We start from the raw sequence: 19,355 nt of genomic DNA, 5'->3' as shown, positions 1-19,355 counted from the left end.
CATTAAAAATAAAGTTTCAACGCAAAATATGAGTAATATTTTATTTTAATATTAATTTTTATAATCTTCTTCAATTTTCTAACAAATTCAACTATTTTTTCACCTATATGTATAATCAAATAAAATAATAATCTTTTTTATCAAAAAACAAAACCGACTTCCATGGATCAAAACTGGGTTTTATGGTTTTTCTAATAGTTCCTGTGGCTATAACTGAACGACCACATTGCAGCCACCAGCTTTCCAATACAAAAAGAATTATCAAAATTGGTTCACTCAGTCCAAAGTTATTAGGTAACAAAAATTAAAAAAAAAAAAAAAAAAATACAGGCGAATTCGGTAAAAAAAGATGAAATAGCACAAGAAATCGGAAATTCAAAATAGCTAATTAATATTTTTAGAAATTCATTTTTCAGAACAAAGTTTATTTTTTTTTTTTTTTTTGGCAGTAAATTTTCTAAAAATATTTCTCTTGTTTGTCTGTCTCAATCTCGAATAGTAGCCTAAGCCAATGAAGCGATTAACCTACTTGAAATTTCGTAGTTAAGAGGTCTGCCGTAGAGGAGAAATTGAATTTTTTTTGGGACCGAAATTAACGGTACTTGCGATACGACCAAAATGCATAAGGTTGTTTTCTCAAAAACAATTCTAATGATTTTGATTAAAATAATATTATGTAGGTACATAGGCACTGTGGAAAATAAAGACATAAAAGAAATATTTTTGGAACATTATTAAAGCGCCTGTCAAAGTACCGTTTACTAAATGTCGGATTTTCTCGTAAGGGACTAAATCGATTTCAACGAAAATTTCTGTACAAAAACGATTTAGTAACCTTAATGTCCACAAAATATATTTTTTGGTGCAAAAAAAACAAAAATTTAAATTTTATTAAATTTATTGAAAAATTCATTTTTTTTGAAACGGGTCGAAGAGTTGTTTATTTTTTTTTGAAGCTAAGTTTTTATATGTCAATTACTATTTTCCTTAAATTTGTATACAAATTTTTTTAATACAATTTTTGAAAAATTTTGTGTAGGTACCAAAAAAATTTTTTTTTTTGAAAATGGCTCTAATAATTTTCAAAAACGAGTTCTAAAAATTCTTTGTTAGATATTTAAGAATTATAATAGCATACTTCGTTTGGTGGTGAAAACAATTTTAACCTAAATTTCTTTAATTTTAAGTTTTAATTAAATTTCTTAAAAAAAAAATTAAAAATATTCTTCTATGAATTTTCTAACATTTTTTTTAAAGTAAGAGCAAGTAGTTTCCAATAAAATTTTTGTCTTAGTAAAATCGATTATGGAGAAACTAAAAAAAAAACTTGTCGGTCTGTACGACTGTGCTCTATAGGAAAAAAAAATGTTAAATGGAAGGTATTAGTTAAAAAAAAAACATACTAAAAACAATAAAAATTTTCAGAATTCAATAAAAAATATTAATTTTTTTCTTAATACGTTCATCGACCCATTTTCACAAAATTGATTTTTCAGAAACAAATTTTGAAATATTAAAAAAAAATCAGCTTCCCACTCAAACGCTTCCCTTTAAAAATTTTTCGTTTAAATCGGTAGAATCATTGCCCTTGTCTAATAGTACCTATATCGCAAGTGAAATTTAAATAAATGTTACTGTTTTCTTCAGAAAATTAGAAAATTTTTTTCAAACTTAGGTATTTGTGAGTTTTATATCTTAAATTATACAAAATTTTGGTTATAAAATTTTTTGCAAATATTTTTGTACCTCCTTAAAATTTATAATTGTTCACTTCTTTTTTCTTCTCTGAAAAAAAAAAAAAAAAAAAATACCCCACAACATTTAAATTTTATTGATATTTTTATCAAGCAGATTTGCAGTTTTTGGTCGCTGGGTACATTTATATACGTATATCTTTTAAATCTATTATTTTCAACAGAAATTAACCACTCAAAAATTGTATCAGCATTTTTGTATCTATAGAATCTCATTGACGACATACATTTATTTAAATAATTAAATGGTATGAGTAAAAATAATCATATTTCCAGATTATAATACGAGTATCAAAAACAAAGCAACTACAACTGATCAAATTTTAAATAACCCACTTATGGTTTTTTATACAATAAAACATACAGGGTGATCTTTGAAAAGGTTAATTGAAATCATTTTGTATAATTTTAATCAAACATCAACCTATACAAATAAAATAATTATTATTATTTGATGTTTGCTAAGCATGGTTAAACTATTCTGACAATAGCTCAAAATAAGACTGCGTTTTAAGTTTTTTGAGAAAATTATGTAATAAAACGGCTGATTTGCATTAAAATTTTCAAAAATATAAAATTTAGGCTTTTTTTCTCCTACAAAGTCAATACAAAAAATATTGTAGTCAAGGTTCCAAAAATATTCTAGGATTAATTTAAATAAAAACTAGTTACTAAAACGTAAATAAGAATAGCCTTAATTATAAAATTCTCACAAGTATTAAATATTCGAGTCCTTGAACTTGATACCAACTTCATTTAACCTCATAACATTTTTTTTTCATTAATTAATTTATAAATGGTTGTTTTAAATTAAACTATATTAAAATTTCTAAATTGTTTAAATAGTTAAACTCCTAAGAAAACTTTATAGAAATAATTAACTCTACATTGTACTAAAGCTCCCAGAATTGTTATCAATAATACAAAAAAAAAAAAATTGCATTTTTTTATTCGATGCAATATGTTCACACATAAAAAGCACACCAGCTTTAATAGACTTTGTACCTGTTTACCTAACTTATTTTAAAGTAGTTAAACTTCATTTCCGTGACATTGTAAGTATATTTAACTAGGTACCTAAAATGATAAAATTTATTGCATGCAAAAATTGACTACAATAAAGCTCTAGTTTAAAATAAAACCTAGATAAAGCATAGTAAACTACTTTATGCATATCACAGGAATAAATTGAAGCTTTTAATATGGTTGCCATTTCCTTAGAAATAATTTTACCAACAATAAAATGAAATCTATTAGGTTATAGTCATTGACTATTAGTCAAGACTTATAGATTGTAGAATATTTTAGCCCATTTTGTATAGCTGTAGAATGTACAGCACATACTGTTTAATTGAAGAAAAACATAATTCATACGACTTTTATAAAAATACAATACGCTGCTCTTTAAACTACTGTGTTGTTATGACTTATGTAATACAAACATTTGTGTTAAATATTGAATGACAAGCTGTATCATTTAAAAAGAGTTTGTTCAGTGAAATATAGTAATTTTCACGAAAAAAAAGTTACGTATACACCATAGTGACCCAATTGAACTACACAACATACATAGTTGTGCTGCATATATTTTGATAATTATTTTTTGATCTTAAAGTCTAAGTTAAAGAGTTTTTGGTAAGTTGCGTGAAGAATGACAGTCGACCAAATCCGACTAATATTATAAAGATAAATAAATTGTTGAATGTCTATTTTATCGGTGAAATATGGAAATAAAGCAAAATACTTAAAAAGCTTGAAAACTTTGAAAAAGGGTGAACTATTAAGAGAGTCAATAAATGCATCTCGAACTAAATGCTGAAATATGTAATTTCCAGAAAATCGGCTACAAAAATTTTACCTTAAAGGAATTGGGTACTAATAAATTTTTCATTATACTTACCCAAAATGTGTTTCTTGATTTAATTTTATTATTTGGATACCATTATTTATTCGATTCGGTTGCACAAACTTGTTCATAAATTTCAAGTTTATAAAATTTTTAAAATTTCCTATTATACAAATTAAGTAAATATATGAAAAAAAAAATTGTATAAAAAAGAGTCTTAAATGAAATTAACCTACGAAGCATTTTTAGAATATAATTAAGTCCCTGGAGACATTTTTTTAAACTTTTTTTTTTAACTTCTTTTTTTTAAATTGAAACACTTTTATATTTTTACAAGTATTTGCACAAATAAAAGAAACTTAACCCTAAAAAGATAAAGCCTTTTTTTAAAAAAGAAAGCAAGTTTAAGATTTTGCGTGCGCCTCTGAGGCGCAGTTTATCTTTCTAAGGTTAAGGTCAGAATTAAATTTCTTGCAAGAAACATGCTTTTTCAAGTCTGAAATAAGACCAAATTTAACGAAAACATATTTTTTGAAAGGTGGAAATATTATTAAAATTTTGTATTGGACTTTTTTCGCAAAATTAATTGTCGTTTGACATTTTACGAGATGGTTTATATCTTAACATCATCGTCATATTGAAACATATACTGTAGAATGACTGTTTTTGTGCTTATTTCGGGGATTTATTACCTTGGTTTTCAAGAGTTATTTTGTATTTATAAACTTTTTTTCCCAAAGAAAATTTTCTAATTATTATCTTTTTCCCAAACGACCAGTTCAATTTTTCAAAGATATATTTTTGGATGTTAAAAGAAATTTTATATTATGCATATATTATGTATTTTTTTTTTTTTTTTTTTTTGTAAAATCATTTTTTTTTTTTTTTTTTTGAAAACAGGAAAATGGATGTTGTTAAATAATAGCTACAAACTGGCTTATACGACTATTTAAATATTATTTAAAAACAAAATATATAAAAAAAACGACTCGAACTATTTTAAATTTTTGCTGAAAATACCTTTCCATAAAAAAAATCCGTAAATTTTTTGAGTTCAGTTCATTCAAAATAAAATGCACACGACTGGGTGACACGTTCTTTGCTCTTGTAGTTCAAAGGACGTTTATCTTACATAATCATTGAAAAATTGAGTTTTTGGTTAAGTTATCAGAAGAAAAAAAAAATAAAATTCATGACAGGGTCTCTCATCTCTTGAAATTCTGTTGACCTCCAAACGAAGTGTATGCCATTTATTTTCTTGAACAATAAAAAACTCAAGGAAATTTGGAAATCGATGGACCTGTTTTTTTTTTTTTATTACAAATTTTCATATGGACAAATTACTATAACGTTTCAACTTCAATTTATTTTTTCCCTCAGTGTGTAACAAAACATGTACTTTTTTAATCAAAATCGATAGAGCCGTTTACGGGACATTTTTTTTTTGACACTGACCCAGTAGGTACTTTCCCTATAAAGCAAGTTAAAATTATTTATTTATATACTTTGCTTAAACAATGAATTTCAATTGTTCAACTGTGTTATAGTTACTTTGCTTTTCAAAAATCAAATATCCAAAGCAAACAAAGTTTCAAAAAGTTTCCCAAAGTGGCAATTATACATTTAACTAGTCAAAGCTTTTCAACTATATCGTCGTCGATAATAATAATGAGTGAGCAAAAAGTTTATTATTATTTGTAAAGAGTGTATCTAATAGATTTAACTTGACTTGTCATCGTGTATATCTGTGACTCATTATATAATAAAATCAACTTCATGCAATATACAAAACTACAATAGAGTAGTTCAAAGCAACTTGTTTCCTTTTCATTTGTGTATATCTGAAGTTTGAAAAAAAAACCAGTTTTTCCACTTTAATGCCGTTACCAATGAATAATTAAAACAAGACAAAAAAAAAAAAAATAGCAACAAATTTATTGCAATTTACCCAAAAAATAATTTCATAACGAACTTCATTGATTTGATTTGAAAAATGTAGTCATGGAACTTTTTTTTTTTTGTTTTTTAAATTAAAATGATATTTTTACACCCTCTGCCCCTTTCTTCTTTATTCTTATCTTATCAAACTTTATTGGCTAAAATTATTATATGCTAGTTCATAAATTATTATTTCGACGTTTTTCATTAAAGAAACAATATAACGACACCAACAAAAACAACAACAAAGAAATAACACACAACTCGAGTAAGTTGAGTACATCTGAAGTGCAATCAACTGGCTGTTAGTGTATCTGTACTTGGAGAAAGTGTCACATCGTCGAACGACGAAGTTCAAAGATACTTTCGCAGTCACCCAAGTTATTATACACATTATCTTATTCATTTGCAAATTCTCTTTTAAAAGAGTAAATTAAAGTTAAATTTTTGTGGGGGGAAAACCAATCTAGTAACAAGAAAAAAAAAATTCGCAAGCCACAGAAAAGACTTATAAGTCCCATAAGCTATTGAGTCTTCCACGCGACCGGTTGTGAGATACAAATTTATCTATACTAACTTGTGCCAAATTGTGTTCGTTATAAATCGGTTTTTCGCATGTGCTGAATTCTGGTGAATTGATTAACGAAAAAAAAAAAAAAGATTAAAAAAAATTGTAACCATGTCAAACTTACGACCTCTAACACCTTTATTAGCTTTGCGAGCTAAAGAAGAACTCAATGAAGTTCCAGAAAGAATCGACGATGATCTCAGGGCGTTTCGTGAGTGGATAGCGAAGCAGCCTCATTTAAAATCCCGCACAGATGATCAATTTTTGATTGCCTTCCTACGCGGCTGCAAACACAGCTTGGAAAAGGCGAAACACAAGTTGGACATGTTTTATACAATGCGTGGCATTATTCCTGAGTTATATAGCAACAGGAGTGTAGATGATCCTAAGGTTATTGGAATCCTTCGAAGTGGGTAGGTTACATACGATTATTCGATAACAATAAGAAAATTAACAATTTATCGATATTTTTTTTAAAGTTGCCTCATCCGATTGCCATCGCCTTTGGGTGAAGATGGTCCAAGAATACATGTCACTCGATACGGAATGTATGATTCCCATAAATATAACATCACTGATGTCCTGAAAACAAACACTTTCCTGCAGGAAATTGAATTTGTTGAAGATGATAATGCAATGGTGAAGGGTTTTATTGAAATTATCGACTTTAAGGGTGTTACAGGGTCCCATTTGTTACAATTCGATATGTCATTGGTGAGAAAATTAGCTGCTCTAGGAGACAAAGCTTGGCCTTATCGACAGAAAGGATTCCATTTTGTCAATGTACCAAGTGGAACTGAGACACTTTTAACGCTTGTCAGAGCGCTTTTAAGTGAAAAGATCAAGAAAAGGGTAAGATATATAGTTTTTTTGCACCATCAGGGTCTTAAAAAATAATTTTTTTTTAATTTTCATAATTTTTAGTTCCACATTCATAGCAAATATGAAAGTCTTTATGAACATGTCCCTGAAAAATATCTACCAGCTGAATATGGTGGTAAAAATGGAACAATTCAAGATGTTATCGATACGTGGGAGGCAAAATTATTAAGTTATCGAGAATATTTTATTGACGAGGCTAATTATGGAACAAATGAAAAATTAAGACCAGGTAAACCAATGACTTCGGAGACAGTTTTTGGACTTGCTGGTTCATTTAGAAAATTAGATGTTGATTAGAATATTTATAATGACTAGCAAAAAAAAGACCTAAATAAAAAAACATCGAAATAAAACATCAACTTGGTGAAATTAATTAAGTTTTTTTTTTTTGTTTTCTTGGAACTTCCCGAGTAAAAATAATTGTAATATGCGATAAACTTGATCGATGGGGTTATATAAGTGTTTTTTTTTTTATTTTATTCAAAGATAAGACATTTTATATTCCGGCTTTTTTTATCATTTTGTTTTGTTTAATTTTCCTTAAGAGCTCAAAGTGAAACACGAGGGCTTCCTATATTTAGATAGGTTCATTGGAAGCAAAGTAAAAAAAGATAATATTACAAAAGATTAAAAGTCGGCGTGTTTGGAATTTGTAAGAGAAAAATCAATTTATATATTTCGTGAAGGGAGATTAATTTTTTTTTTTTTTTTTGTTTGAATTATTTTGATTGACATGTTAATTGATGACAATTCAATGACAAAATGCAAATTTGAGGACTTTTTCTAATAATATTTTTTTTATTTCTTAATTATCGGCAATTAAACTTTCAAATGATACAATTTTAGAAAAAATGTAATGTTACAAAAACCAAAAAAAGTAGCTGATAAGTTTTTGCTCGTCAAAGTCATTGAAATTTTTTTGTGTTTTTTTGTTTCATATACGAAATTTTAAGACCATAGTCCAACATAAAAACATAGTATCCAATATTGTCAATTTAAACACAATTTAGTATTATCAAAAAGATTATATGTGTACATTAACAGTAAAATACATTCCAAAATTTATAATTATACTTCATTTTGAGTAAACTTTATTCAAAATTTTTATTTCAAAGAAATAGATAATGGAACAACTTTTTTTTCCGAAACCAATTTGATAATAACACTGGTCGGCAAAAACAAAAAAAGTCGGTAGCACGGACTTTGTTAACGTGATTTTAATTGACTTTAGTGGACTGAAAATTTTCACGTCTAGATTTTGAACTATATTCACCACCTCCCAATGATATCTCAAAAACTAATTTTCAATGGAGTTTTATCAAAAATACATAGGTATATATTTTTTCCGTATAAGTATGTTTTTAAAAATCCAAATCAGTATTAAGAAATCGAAATTTGATTCAAAAACGATTCATATTAATATTTTGAAATATCATAAATTTTTATTTCCAAAATTTTTGAGAAAAAAATAAATTTTGAAAAACAAATAAATAAGTAGGTACTATAAATGTACAGTTTTGAACCTCAAAATTGTTAGGTACTTTACAGATAATATAAATTATATAATAATATTTTGATCTTTTTTGAATGAATAAGGAATTTTAAAGTCAATCACAAACCAAGTACTGTTTTTTACGTATTAATACATACTTACATATGCCTTTATTATACATATGTACATTAGAGTGACCGCAACTCCCATAGAAAAAATTTTTTGTCGAATTTTTTTCGGGGGAACCCCATAAAATGTTCCGCCTTTGCAGATTTTTAGATAGCCAAAATTTCGGCTCGATTGGATAACTCTAAATGGTGCCGACACTCGCTCAAAGTATCAAAAATCTCTGTTTTTTCACTGTTTTTCGAAGAAAATTAGCTCTAGCTCCCAAACAGATCGGGTTATTTTCACTTTTTATATATTTAATTAAAGGTAGTGTTGTTACACATAATTCAGATGCTTAATTTGTTTAGTTTTACTAAAAAAGAAAAATATTGTCATCAATTTAAATTTTCAGTAAAAAAATATAAAAAGTGAAAATAACCCGATCTGTTTGGGAGCTAGAGCTAATTTTCTTCGAAAAACAGTGAAATAACAGAGATTTTTGATACTTTGAGCGAGTGTCGGCACCATTTAGAGTTATCCAATCGAGCTGAAATTTTGGCTATCTAAAAATCTGCAAAGGCGGAACATTTTATGGGGTTCCCCCGACCAAATTTCGAAAATCGATTTCTTGCGGTCACTCTAATGTACATAATACATATAGAAAGACTTTCGTGTTGTTTTTTTTTTTTTTAAGTTACATATTAACACATTGAAGGAAATCAGCCACGCTTCAAAGTTTTTTGTATTTTCACTCACATTTCATTTCACGTGATTGTTCTGAGCTTGACAAATTTGTAGAAAATAAAATTTTCAATGGAAAACTTTTATATATTTTTGTTTGCTTAAGTGTTTATTATTACTCTTGAAATTTACTTCGGTCCGGAAATTGAATAGTAAGTTATTAGGTAAGTCAAAGTTAGTTATAACATTTTGTTTCACCCTATCTTGATAGAAAATTTAATTTTTTATGCAAAATATCTATGTACATTTTTTAAAGAGCTATTTTAGGCATGTTCCATTTAAAAAGGTCGATTCAATATACTTGAGAGTTTTTTTTTTTTTCATAATAGTTGATTTTTTTAAGTAAAGCTTCTATGGACAAAGTTATTTATTGAAAAACAGAATCATCATTGATTAATAGCAATATTTAGAAAATGGAGGCCTCGAAATATGTAACTCATCCCACTTTTCAGGAAGGATAGTCTATGGGAAATTAAGTGTTTTATCTTCTTGTTAAATTGGTAAACTGTTGCGCTATGCCATTCTATCAGCCATCTAATTCTTTTTCTTCATTTAAAAAAAAATTGTATAAAATTTAAAAAATCCGGTTTTGTTCCAACCAGACATCGTCAAAAAAAAAGTATACATATCTTTACTCCATTATACCTTATAATGTAACCGATACCCCAAAACAAATAAATAACATAACAAAGCAAAACTAATTAATAACATACCAAGTTTTGCAAAACTCTACAGTAAATATTTTTTTTATGATAAATATTTGATTTCAAAGACCCAAGATAAAAAAAATTCAAGCTAAAGGAACTTGTCAAAGAAAAAATATAACCTGCGAGTGTTTTCTTTAGAATTTTCAGTTTAAAACTTCAACTTCTTATTTCAAAGAATTAAAAGTACCTACATGCTGATAAATATATTCAACTTATGTTAAAGTGTACCTACTTAAAGTTTTTCCACAATCTATTTCTAAAGAATTTAAACCAGGCGGACTTATAATATGGAATCCCCATTCTGTGATGATGTGTCAATGATAAAGTTTATACATTTTTAAGACTCGCTTTGGTGCATATAGAGAAAATTTGAACTGTTTTATAGATTAAAGTAAATAAACAAATTTTGGAGGGACAGTCATTTTTACTTTTTTTTGAGTTTTAGGAAATAGAAAGAAGCATGATCAAACAAAATTAAATAAAATATTTTGTTAGTTTTCAATTTCTTATTTCATTTATGAGTTGTTTCCTGGTTCAATTTGCTTGCTTGACTTTTGATGATTAATCCAAAAAAAAAAAATAGGTTTATCTTAGAACCAACCATTTGAATATTGGTAAACAAAAAACAGACTTTAAATTTTTTTAACAAAACCAACATTCGCAGGGTGTTGAAAGTTTTTGCTATTAAAATTTCAGTTCAGTTTTTAAGTTTTTGGTAAGTTAAAATAATTAATATTTAAAACTATCTTTGAAAGCCATTACAAGTTACAGGAAAATAGTAAGTTTATCTTAACATTTATGCATTTATACTATATGCGTGAATAATTGTTCTTGAAACACTGAAAATTTTACATCTGCGATGTGAAGTTGACATTTTTTAATACCGATTGTAAAAAATTGGTTCACAAAATCGTCGGCTGAGAATTACAGGGTTCTATGTGCACTGACCCTTATTTTGAGTTATTCAACTTTTAAGTTTTTTATGCTTGGATTTTACATTAAATGAATATTGATTTATGTTTAACGGATGGCAAACGGTAGTTTATTAATAATAATCAAAATAACAAAAGTTAATTTGTCTATTTATAAATTAACTTTCTTCTAATATCAATATTAATTTTTTTTCACAAAGTTCTATGAGCCAATTCCAAGTAGTTCAAACTTCGATAAGGGTTCTATGTACCACTTAGAACCATGTAATTGTTAAGTAAGCATATGGAGACTCTTATAAAGCTATATAAAACTATTATAAAAGCAGCAGAAATCGGGTTTTAAATGAATATTAAATAAAAACTTGATTTTAACATAGTTTTAAGTAAAAAAAAACATATTTTGGTATTTGCGTAACATGTATGCAGTACCTAGTGCAGTATTTTTAGGTACTTTATGTATAAAATTACTTCAATTCTTTAAATTAGAAAAGAAAAGGCTATAATCTAAATCATATTTGAATTTAATTTTAAAATACCTACTATAACTCCAATAGCTTAAAGATTTTTCTAGCTCAAAGTCTTAAAAACATCTCGGTAAGGCTCTGTGTAAATTGGAGTTGGTAAACATTAAAAAATTATATTTATGTATTTAATTATTTTATTAAGGGGGGAAATCCCTCCGGAATTTTTTTATTTTTGCATTTTTTTTTGCGTAATAAATTTATTTATCAACCGAAGAAACTATTTTCAGTGGTCTTAGCCTTAAATGAAGCCTCAAAAGTGCCTAGATAGTCCCGAAACCAATGCGCTCCGAACCTACCATAGTACCTACGAAAACGAAAACTTTAAACGCATTTTTTTCGAAACTAGTTTTTTTCCGCGCCGTGCAATGTAACTCAAAAACTAATGAAGCTATCGACTTGAAATTTGAAGAAAATTACTCCTTAAATCATTGGCCACAACATGAACCTAAAAGTTGAATAAAATTTGTACAGTAAACATTTTTTTTAACTACTTCTTTGTAAAAAAAACATGTTTTTTTCGTTTTTTTGATTTCTAATTTTTATTTTTCATTTAAAAAAAATAAATTTAGGTTCATGCAATGCGTACTAATATCATCTAACGGAAAAAAATTTCCTTTTTGATTTAAGATGATTTCCTGGACCTGTACATTGCACGGCGCAAACTAGAAGCGTCAACTTTGAAAGGCTCCAGAGCCGCCATTTTGTTATTTTTTCATTTCAAAAAATTTTTTTTTCAATTCTTGATAATGTCAGTAATATCTTGTCTTTTTCCAAATTTCAATAAGCGCTTTCAGTTTTTCATAAAAAAATAGTGAAAAAGGTGTCGTCTGCAGGGATTTCCAACCTTAACCAAAGATTTTGCAATACTGAAAAATTTACCCAACAACATAGAACCCTCCAATAGAAATTTGTTTTGTTTTCGATAATTTCATAAAAATTAGAAGGTTCTATGTTCAAAAATTAGAAACACAAAGTTCTATGTCAATAAGATTATAGGTACTGGTACATGTTTTACTGACTAAAAAGAGAATAACAAAGTTCTATCAGCCAATTTTGCTACATATAACCTTATAATAATTCTTAAAATATTTAAAAAATTTTAGCGTTTGATAACGCTTGAAAATACGAATCCAACGATACCCATAATTCATGGCGCTTAGAACCTTGTAATTCTGAGCCGACGAAATGTCAACACAAAATGATGATTAGTCAAAAAAAAAAATTAGTTTGAATTTCATAAATAAAATTTCATAAACAAAAAAATTGTTTGAATTTCATAAATTAAATGATATAAACAGATTGTCTTTTTACCGACTTCCATTTTTGTATTGGAAAGCTGGTGGCTGCAGTGTGGTCCCATTTCGTTCACTTTTAGCCATAGGAACTATTTTAAAAACCATAAACCATTTTGATCCATGGAAGTCAGTTTTGTTTTTTTTTGCTAAAAATGATTATTTTATGTAATGGGATTATTATATTGGAGAGAGGGACAAGATTTCACCGTTCAAACGGTAGAATCAATTTTCTCACAGATTGACTTCTAACGTAAAAACATAACGACAACACATACAACAATAAAGATATACAATATTAAAAAGCCAGAAGTTTATTCTTAACTGTTAAACTAAAATCAAGTAAACTAAATGTAATGTTATTGAACTATTTTTTTTTTTTTTTTTTGTGAGGTGAATAAAAACTAATGCTCCTTTAATTTGTATTCTAAGCATAGGATAACGAAAACAAAGATAGGGCTATCCTGGGCAAACCTTGATGGGCAAAAAAAAACACGGTTTAAACTACTCGGTTTCCGAAATGAAAAAATTTTTACACTGAATGAAAAAATAAAATTATTTTTTGGGATTTTTGAGGTGAAAAAAAAATAATTGCGTTATAATTTTAGAACTAATGGTGGGCTAGCGGAAAAAAATCTTGGGCTATCGAATCAGGCAGGTTTGAAAAAAAATTAGCATTTGGGGGTGCCAACTTAACGATCAAAATCGTTCTACTTCCACAATACACAAAGTGTACGACAAAACAAAATTAAAACTTTGTTCACTGCTCTTGAGAATAAGTTTTCTATAGAAAGAAAAATCATTCGGGTAACTTTCCTACAACTAAAAAGAATCGGGAAGAATATAATCTTTTTTCAGGCAGCTAACTTCAAAATATGATTTGTTTAAGATTCAATAGTTTTGTGTTACATTTAAAAAAATAAAAATTCGGCTTAAAATAATGAAAAATTGTATTTATTTTTGTCAAATTTTCAATAAAAATACGAATTTAAATTTAAACAATTAACTTAAATTTTCTAAGCATCATAAATGTATTGATAATAATAATAATTTGTTCATAAAATAAAATCGAAAACTTCTATAGAACCTTTGTTTTTTTTTATTTTTATTTTTGTTTAACAAAAAAGTTCTTATAAGTTTCGCGCCCCATAAAAATTACAATTAAGAAAGTAAATTTTGTATAACCAACCACCATTTTTGATTTGTTTGTTTTTTTTTTCCATAAAGCTATCAAAATAATTAATTGAGAAGAGAATTTATATTTCTGTAAATATTGCACAAAGGATGAGGATGCTTAAATAAAAATGATTAAATGACAAAGGTATCTTAAATATTATAAGTCTACACTACATAAATTATATAATAAAATGAGATGGAAATTCAGTACAGTCCCGATGGAATATCTGTGACTTTTGAGCCATGTGTATAAGACCGAGTTCGTGTGTTGACATTATTAACAACCGATACATTTGCCATACACAATCCAGTATTAATTTTTAAAGTTGGACTTGATCCGAAGAAAATTTGCTGATTACTTCGAGATTTCTCACAAATTATCTCATTGGCAGTTGTAGTTCCTTCGATTCTTTCAAGGTTTTTTGTAACTCGACGAGCTTCAAGGGCAGCTGTCACATCCGGCCGGGGATACTTCTGTGGAGTATTCATTCCAGTCATGAAGAAAACTCCATTGAAATGCTGAGCTGGTGGGGGAACCGTAACTTCGGTCTGATTAACGACGGGCAGAGAAGTGTGTGATGAGTTTCGGCCTCCACCTTCCCGAAAAGCCTTCATAGTTGGATCATCATCGGTATGACGGGCATTCATGATGACATCAAGAATCTCACGATTTGTACTTGGATGCATTCGGGCTGAAGTTGGACTACGATCGGATTGATATGGCTTACCCTCATAGTCTGCGGGCTCCTCAAAATACGAATTGGGATCTAAATTGGCAGTGTTTTGATTCTGGAGCAATAAAAGACCATATTCAGAACCATCAAGATCTGAAGCTGATTCACCTCCATTCGACATAATATGAGCCAGCGATCGTGATTTTCTCGGTGGCTGTGGTAAAAGATTCACGGGAACAATCTCTTTTTCCTTGGCTTCTAGAACTTTAGGTTTACTGTCTGTTGATGAAATCGTGACATCTTGATTTGAGATCTGTTTCTCAGCATCACTGACAATATTCTTCAGTTCTTCGATAACATCTTCAATTGTAGCATCTTCTTCTTTTTGTTCATTCAGCATTATACTGAATTTTTGAGAGTTTAATTGTGGAAGAACAAGTATTGGAACCGGACTTAAAGATGGACCGGTTTCGGAGCTGCTTATTCCTTCGTCTTCATGTTCAGAGAAGTCTTGTTTACCATTTGGAGGAACCAAACGGGGTAATGCCACTGGTTGCTTGTCAAGTGATTTGAAATGCTCACTCTGAGCCCCTTGGAGTCTAAAGACCTCCCTTTGCAGTTCGGCACAACGTTCTTGGAGGCGACGCTCCATCGAGGTCAAGACCGATTTTTCTTCATGAAGAATCTAAGGAAGAAATAGTTTTTACTGACTCCGACTGATCACAAAATTTACTTTAAGATTGTACCTGAACTCTTCTTTCAAGAATAACCATTTGGCTTCGAATTCGATCTGATTCCCGGGCTTGATTTTGAAGTTTTTCGATGTCAATTTTGAGCTCATCAAAACGTCGCACTTCAATTCGTACCTTTTCTAACCATGGCGATGAAGATTCAATGCACTGGAAGAAACATGGTAAAATTTGGGACTCAAATCTAAGAAGCTTTTATTACCTTTGTAAGTTGGGTTGGTTCAAAGCCAGCTTGAAAGAGTTCAGCTTGGAGATAAAGCCGGTTTTGTAGGTTTTCTGCACTTTCCAGGAAGGTGTTCAAAAATCTAGAAGAATAAATTTGTTCAATCTGTTTTTGAGGTAAGGAAGTTGATCTTACTTGACCCCAACAGCTTGAAGTTCTCCACTGCCACCGCCACTGTTCAGCATTCCAACGAGAAGTCTAAATCTCACAGGTTCACTACACCTAAGTCTGAGTGTAGAAAGAGCTTCAGAAACGGCAGTATGTCCATTACAGGTTCCCTTATGTGAACCATGGCCAACTAAACACTTGTCACAAGCTGCTGTCATAAGCTGCAAGGCAAATATTCTCGCCCGAATACCTTGACCAGTAGCTGAGGCAGCCAATGGTAAGAGTCCAACAGGAGTTGTGCCGAGTCTTGCACTGGCTTCTGGAGATCGACAGCAACATATACTGAGGCATTGTCTAGAAAAGAACAAAAAAGTTTACCTCTAAAATTCAGTCTTGAGTTTTATGATTTATGTGAATTCTTACAAGCAGGCAAGTTCATCTAATAAAGCTCTTCGTTGATAAGATTGTGCATTTCTTGGCATCGATGATGAGGCTGTCATTGAAGCTGTTGGATTTATTGTTTGTGATAATTGAATTGCTCTTAAAACTTCCAATAATAAACTAACACCATCTAGTGGTGTGGCAACAAATTCTTGAACAAAACTTGGAAATGATACCCGAAGGTCTGCTCGAAGTTTTGTAAGAAGATCGGTTATTGAGCCGAATTGTCGTAATGACATCTCACTATCGGTTTCTGGTGGAGATGGAATTGGACTTCTGGAAATTAGAAAAGAGGTATTGAATTAGAAAATTTCAGAAAAAAAAGTAATCTAACTTACTTGTACTCAGAATACTTGGATGGTAGTGTTGCTGATTTATATGTGTCCTTAGCAATATCCACATCGTTCGGATCATATATGGATTTGGCATTTGTTCCAGTTTGACGTTTACCAAATTTTTTTAACGATTGGATATAGTCTTCGGGGTTGTAAACTGGAGGGCGTTGGTTTTCCTGAAATATTAAAAAAAAGGGATTTTTTTAATAAAATCCAAACAATCATATGTAACGTTTAAGAAAAAAGCCATTGAAAAAAGAGAAGGTGTATTCTGCACATAGGTGAACGTTGAGTTCCTGGGGTCTGGGGCAAGACTAAATTTTGGGCCCCTTAGATATTAAAAAAAAAAAACAAATAAAAAAGTACGTATACGCCATACGTACCTCAGATTATTTTTAATGTAATTATACCTAATAGGTATAATATTAAATTTTCTTTCCCTGGGGTCCCTGAGGTATTATTTTTTTAAGATGAAATATTATGTGGTTGGCTACTAATTCAGTATGCATTATACTGAAGAAAATTATTTGTCTCTCTTCTGTCTAAAGGGATTCATAATGCCTTCTCTGCATTGTCTCCAGTGTCGGTCAGGGGCCTTAAAATGTCTTTCCAGTCCGCTAGTTATAGGCTTTAAAGCGTTCTCTTATCTGCCGCCCTCTAGAGACAAAAATATTAGCTTTTAAATTTTTCCACTTATTTACATATTTGTAAACATAATATATTCTATAAAAAGCACCATGCAAGAAGGCTTTACGCGGCCTATAACACAGGTCAACACGAAATTTGTGCTTGGGTTGTGACTATGAAATTATGATAGATATATTGATACTCATCTGGAAAACATTTTTCTTTTTATTTTTAATTTGCTTTTGAGGTCAGCAGAGCAATTTCCAGTATTCAAGAAAATCTGTCTTTTACAAAAATTGTCGGACGTAATTTTGGCAAAAACTCGAGAACGTCTTTACCGATTTGGCTGATTTTTCTTTTGTTTTCTTCATTTTAATGCTGTTTTCATATTCATATTCAGAAATTAAAAAAAGAAGAAAATTAAGAAGAAAAAAAGAAAAATATTGAAATTTTCGTTTTGTTTGAATTTTTGTCAAATGAGAGCTTGAGGCATTATTTGATACCTTCTATTTTCAATATTTATGGTAAAAGTAAATCACTCTGATGGTATTTTTAATCTACAAAAATAACTGTATCCAAACTGTAGCCAAACTAATTCATATTGAAATTCTTTATTTATTGAAACATTAAATTAATTTGTTTGCATACTATTTTTATTATTTTGTTGCATATACAGGCTGTCTAGAAAATAATGGATCAAATGAAACTTAATATCTCTCAGAATTTGGTAGCTTTTTCAGCCCAAATCCTTACGGTTTTCGATTAAATATGCAGTTCTTGTGAAATTTCCCTACTTTGCAACAGTATTTTGCTTCCTCTGCCCATAACTGATTTTTGTTATTTACAATTCTTTCAATAAAACATTGCTTGATAATAAGAAACAATTAATTAATAAAAATATTTTTTATTTCATAAGCCATTTTTCTGCAAATTAATTAACAGTTTCAAGTTTCATAAAAACTCAATTTCTTACTTTTATTTCAGAGTAACAAGACGAAAAAAATTTGTATTGTGTGACTCTGGTTTATTATTGTTAAAACTTATCCCGGTATTGCAGTTTTTAAAAAAGTATAAAAGTTTCCAAAGTTGAAGTTAGATCCAAAAGTATTACAGTTTGAACTAAAAAAACAGGGTTTTTCAGAGCAAAAAACCCTTGTATTCATCATAACTTTTTTCCTATAATTTAAGTCGAATAAAAAGCTTCAGCAAAAATGTAGACCTTTCAATTATCTACATTTTATAGCTTAACAGTTTTTTGTACAATGCACGGTTCTTGCACTATAGCTCATAAAACTCGAGTTAGACTCACATATTATGAAAATTGTATTTTTGCTCCCAACACTACAAAAGCAAATCTAAGGAGGGGAAAGGGTGATTGTCTATTGTTTTGGTTTACCATGAACCCAAAAAGTGCAAATTAAACCCAAGCACAAAAAATATTTTTATTTTTGTCGACCTGTGTAATTTCTATATAGGCAAGATGCCTTCAACAATACTTCTATTTTAATTTTATAATTAGTAGTTTAGAAGTTATGAGGGAACATACACACCGTCATACAATATAAAATAAATAATAATTTTAAAAGGGTTTAAAAGAAATAATGCCTTCGAAAGCATGTAAAATGTAAGAAGTAAATTGTTTTCATACTGTAGGAAAATAACTCTTCTACGAACAAAAGGTAAAGGTTGAAAATTGTACTTTGACAGATTTTTCCAGTGTTATAAAGTAAACCAAACGCATGATTAACTAACTTTGAAGGTCTTAATGTTAAAAAAATTGGATATTTTTGAAAATATAAGAAATTTTCTAAAACGCAAAAAATTCTCTTTTTTTCATTAGGCAAACAGAGTTTTTTATTTGCAAACTTACAGCCCTATTCTGCTATCCATCGGGGGGAATAATCTCTATATTATCAATCTCTATATCACCAATTACCATTCTGCTATTTATCGGGGGGAATCGATAATATCGGTAATGTTGTTCAGTATTCTACTATTCACGTGAATGAACTTGCTCCATACATTTGCAATCCGCGTAAAAATGTTGCGGATCTGTCACTTTTGGTTGTAAAAATAAACTCACAATCATTAAAATTAAGCAAAATAACACTTCTCATAAATTGTTAAGTATTTGTTAGTATAAAGATAATCGTTTTTTTTTTTTTTATATTTGTTCTATGCAATTTACTTTGTTGCCATTTTTTTTCAAATTGACGTTCACGCAGACGTTAAATAGGG

General features: G+C 29.0%; 2 protein-coding genes across 2 annotated transcripts in view; one reads left to right on the top strand and one right to left on the bottom strand.

The window, feature by feature from the left end:
• Positions 1–5,643: 5,643 nt before the first annotated feature.
• LOC129918849 (alpha-tocopherol transfer protein-like) lies at positions 5,644–7,361 on the top strand. The gene is made up of 3 exons (XM_055999595.1): positions 5,644–6,519; positions 6,586–6,958; positions 7,031–7,361. Exons 1-3 carry the CDS (start codon positions 6,218–6,220, stop codon positions 7,283–7,285), a joined length of 930 nt encoding a protein of 309 aa, XP_055855570.1. The 5' UTR covers positions 5,644–6,217; the 3' UTR covers positions 7,286–7,361.
• Positions 7,362–14,083: 6,722 nt separating this feature from the next.
• Positions 14,084–19,355, bottom strand: part of LOC129917980 (uncharacterized) — a 76,237-nt gene continuing 70,965 nt past the window's right edge. The window contains exons 4-9 of the mRNA XM_055998255.1: positions 16,494–16,666; positions 16,138–16,431; positions 15,742–16,068; positions 15,586–15,688; positions 15,381–15,533; positions 14,084–15,319 (exon numbers count right to left, since the gene is read on the bottom strand). Coding sequence (XP_055854230.1) covers positions 14,165–15,319; positions 15,381–15,533; positions 15,586–15,688; positions 15,742–16,068; positions 16,138–16,431; positions 16,494–16,666 — 2,205 coding nt within the window. The 3' untranslated portion in view covers positions 14,084–14,164. The remainder of the gene's footprint in view (positions 15,320–15,380; positions 15,534–15,585; positions 15,689–15,741; positions 16,069–16,137; positions 16,432–16,493; positions 16,667–19,355) is intronic.

The sequence above is a fragment of the Episyrphus balteatus genome, chromosome 4 (genome assembly GCF_945859705.1).
Source record: "Episyrphus balteatus chromosome 4, idEpiBalt1.1, whole genome shotgun sequence".
NCBI classification, from domain to species: Eukaryota; Metazoa; Arthropoda; class Insecta; order Diptera; family Syrphidae; genus Episyrphus; species Episyrphus balteatus.
This window is presented reverse-complemented; position numbering and strand designations above follow the sequence as displayed.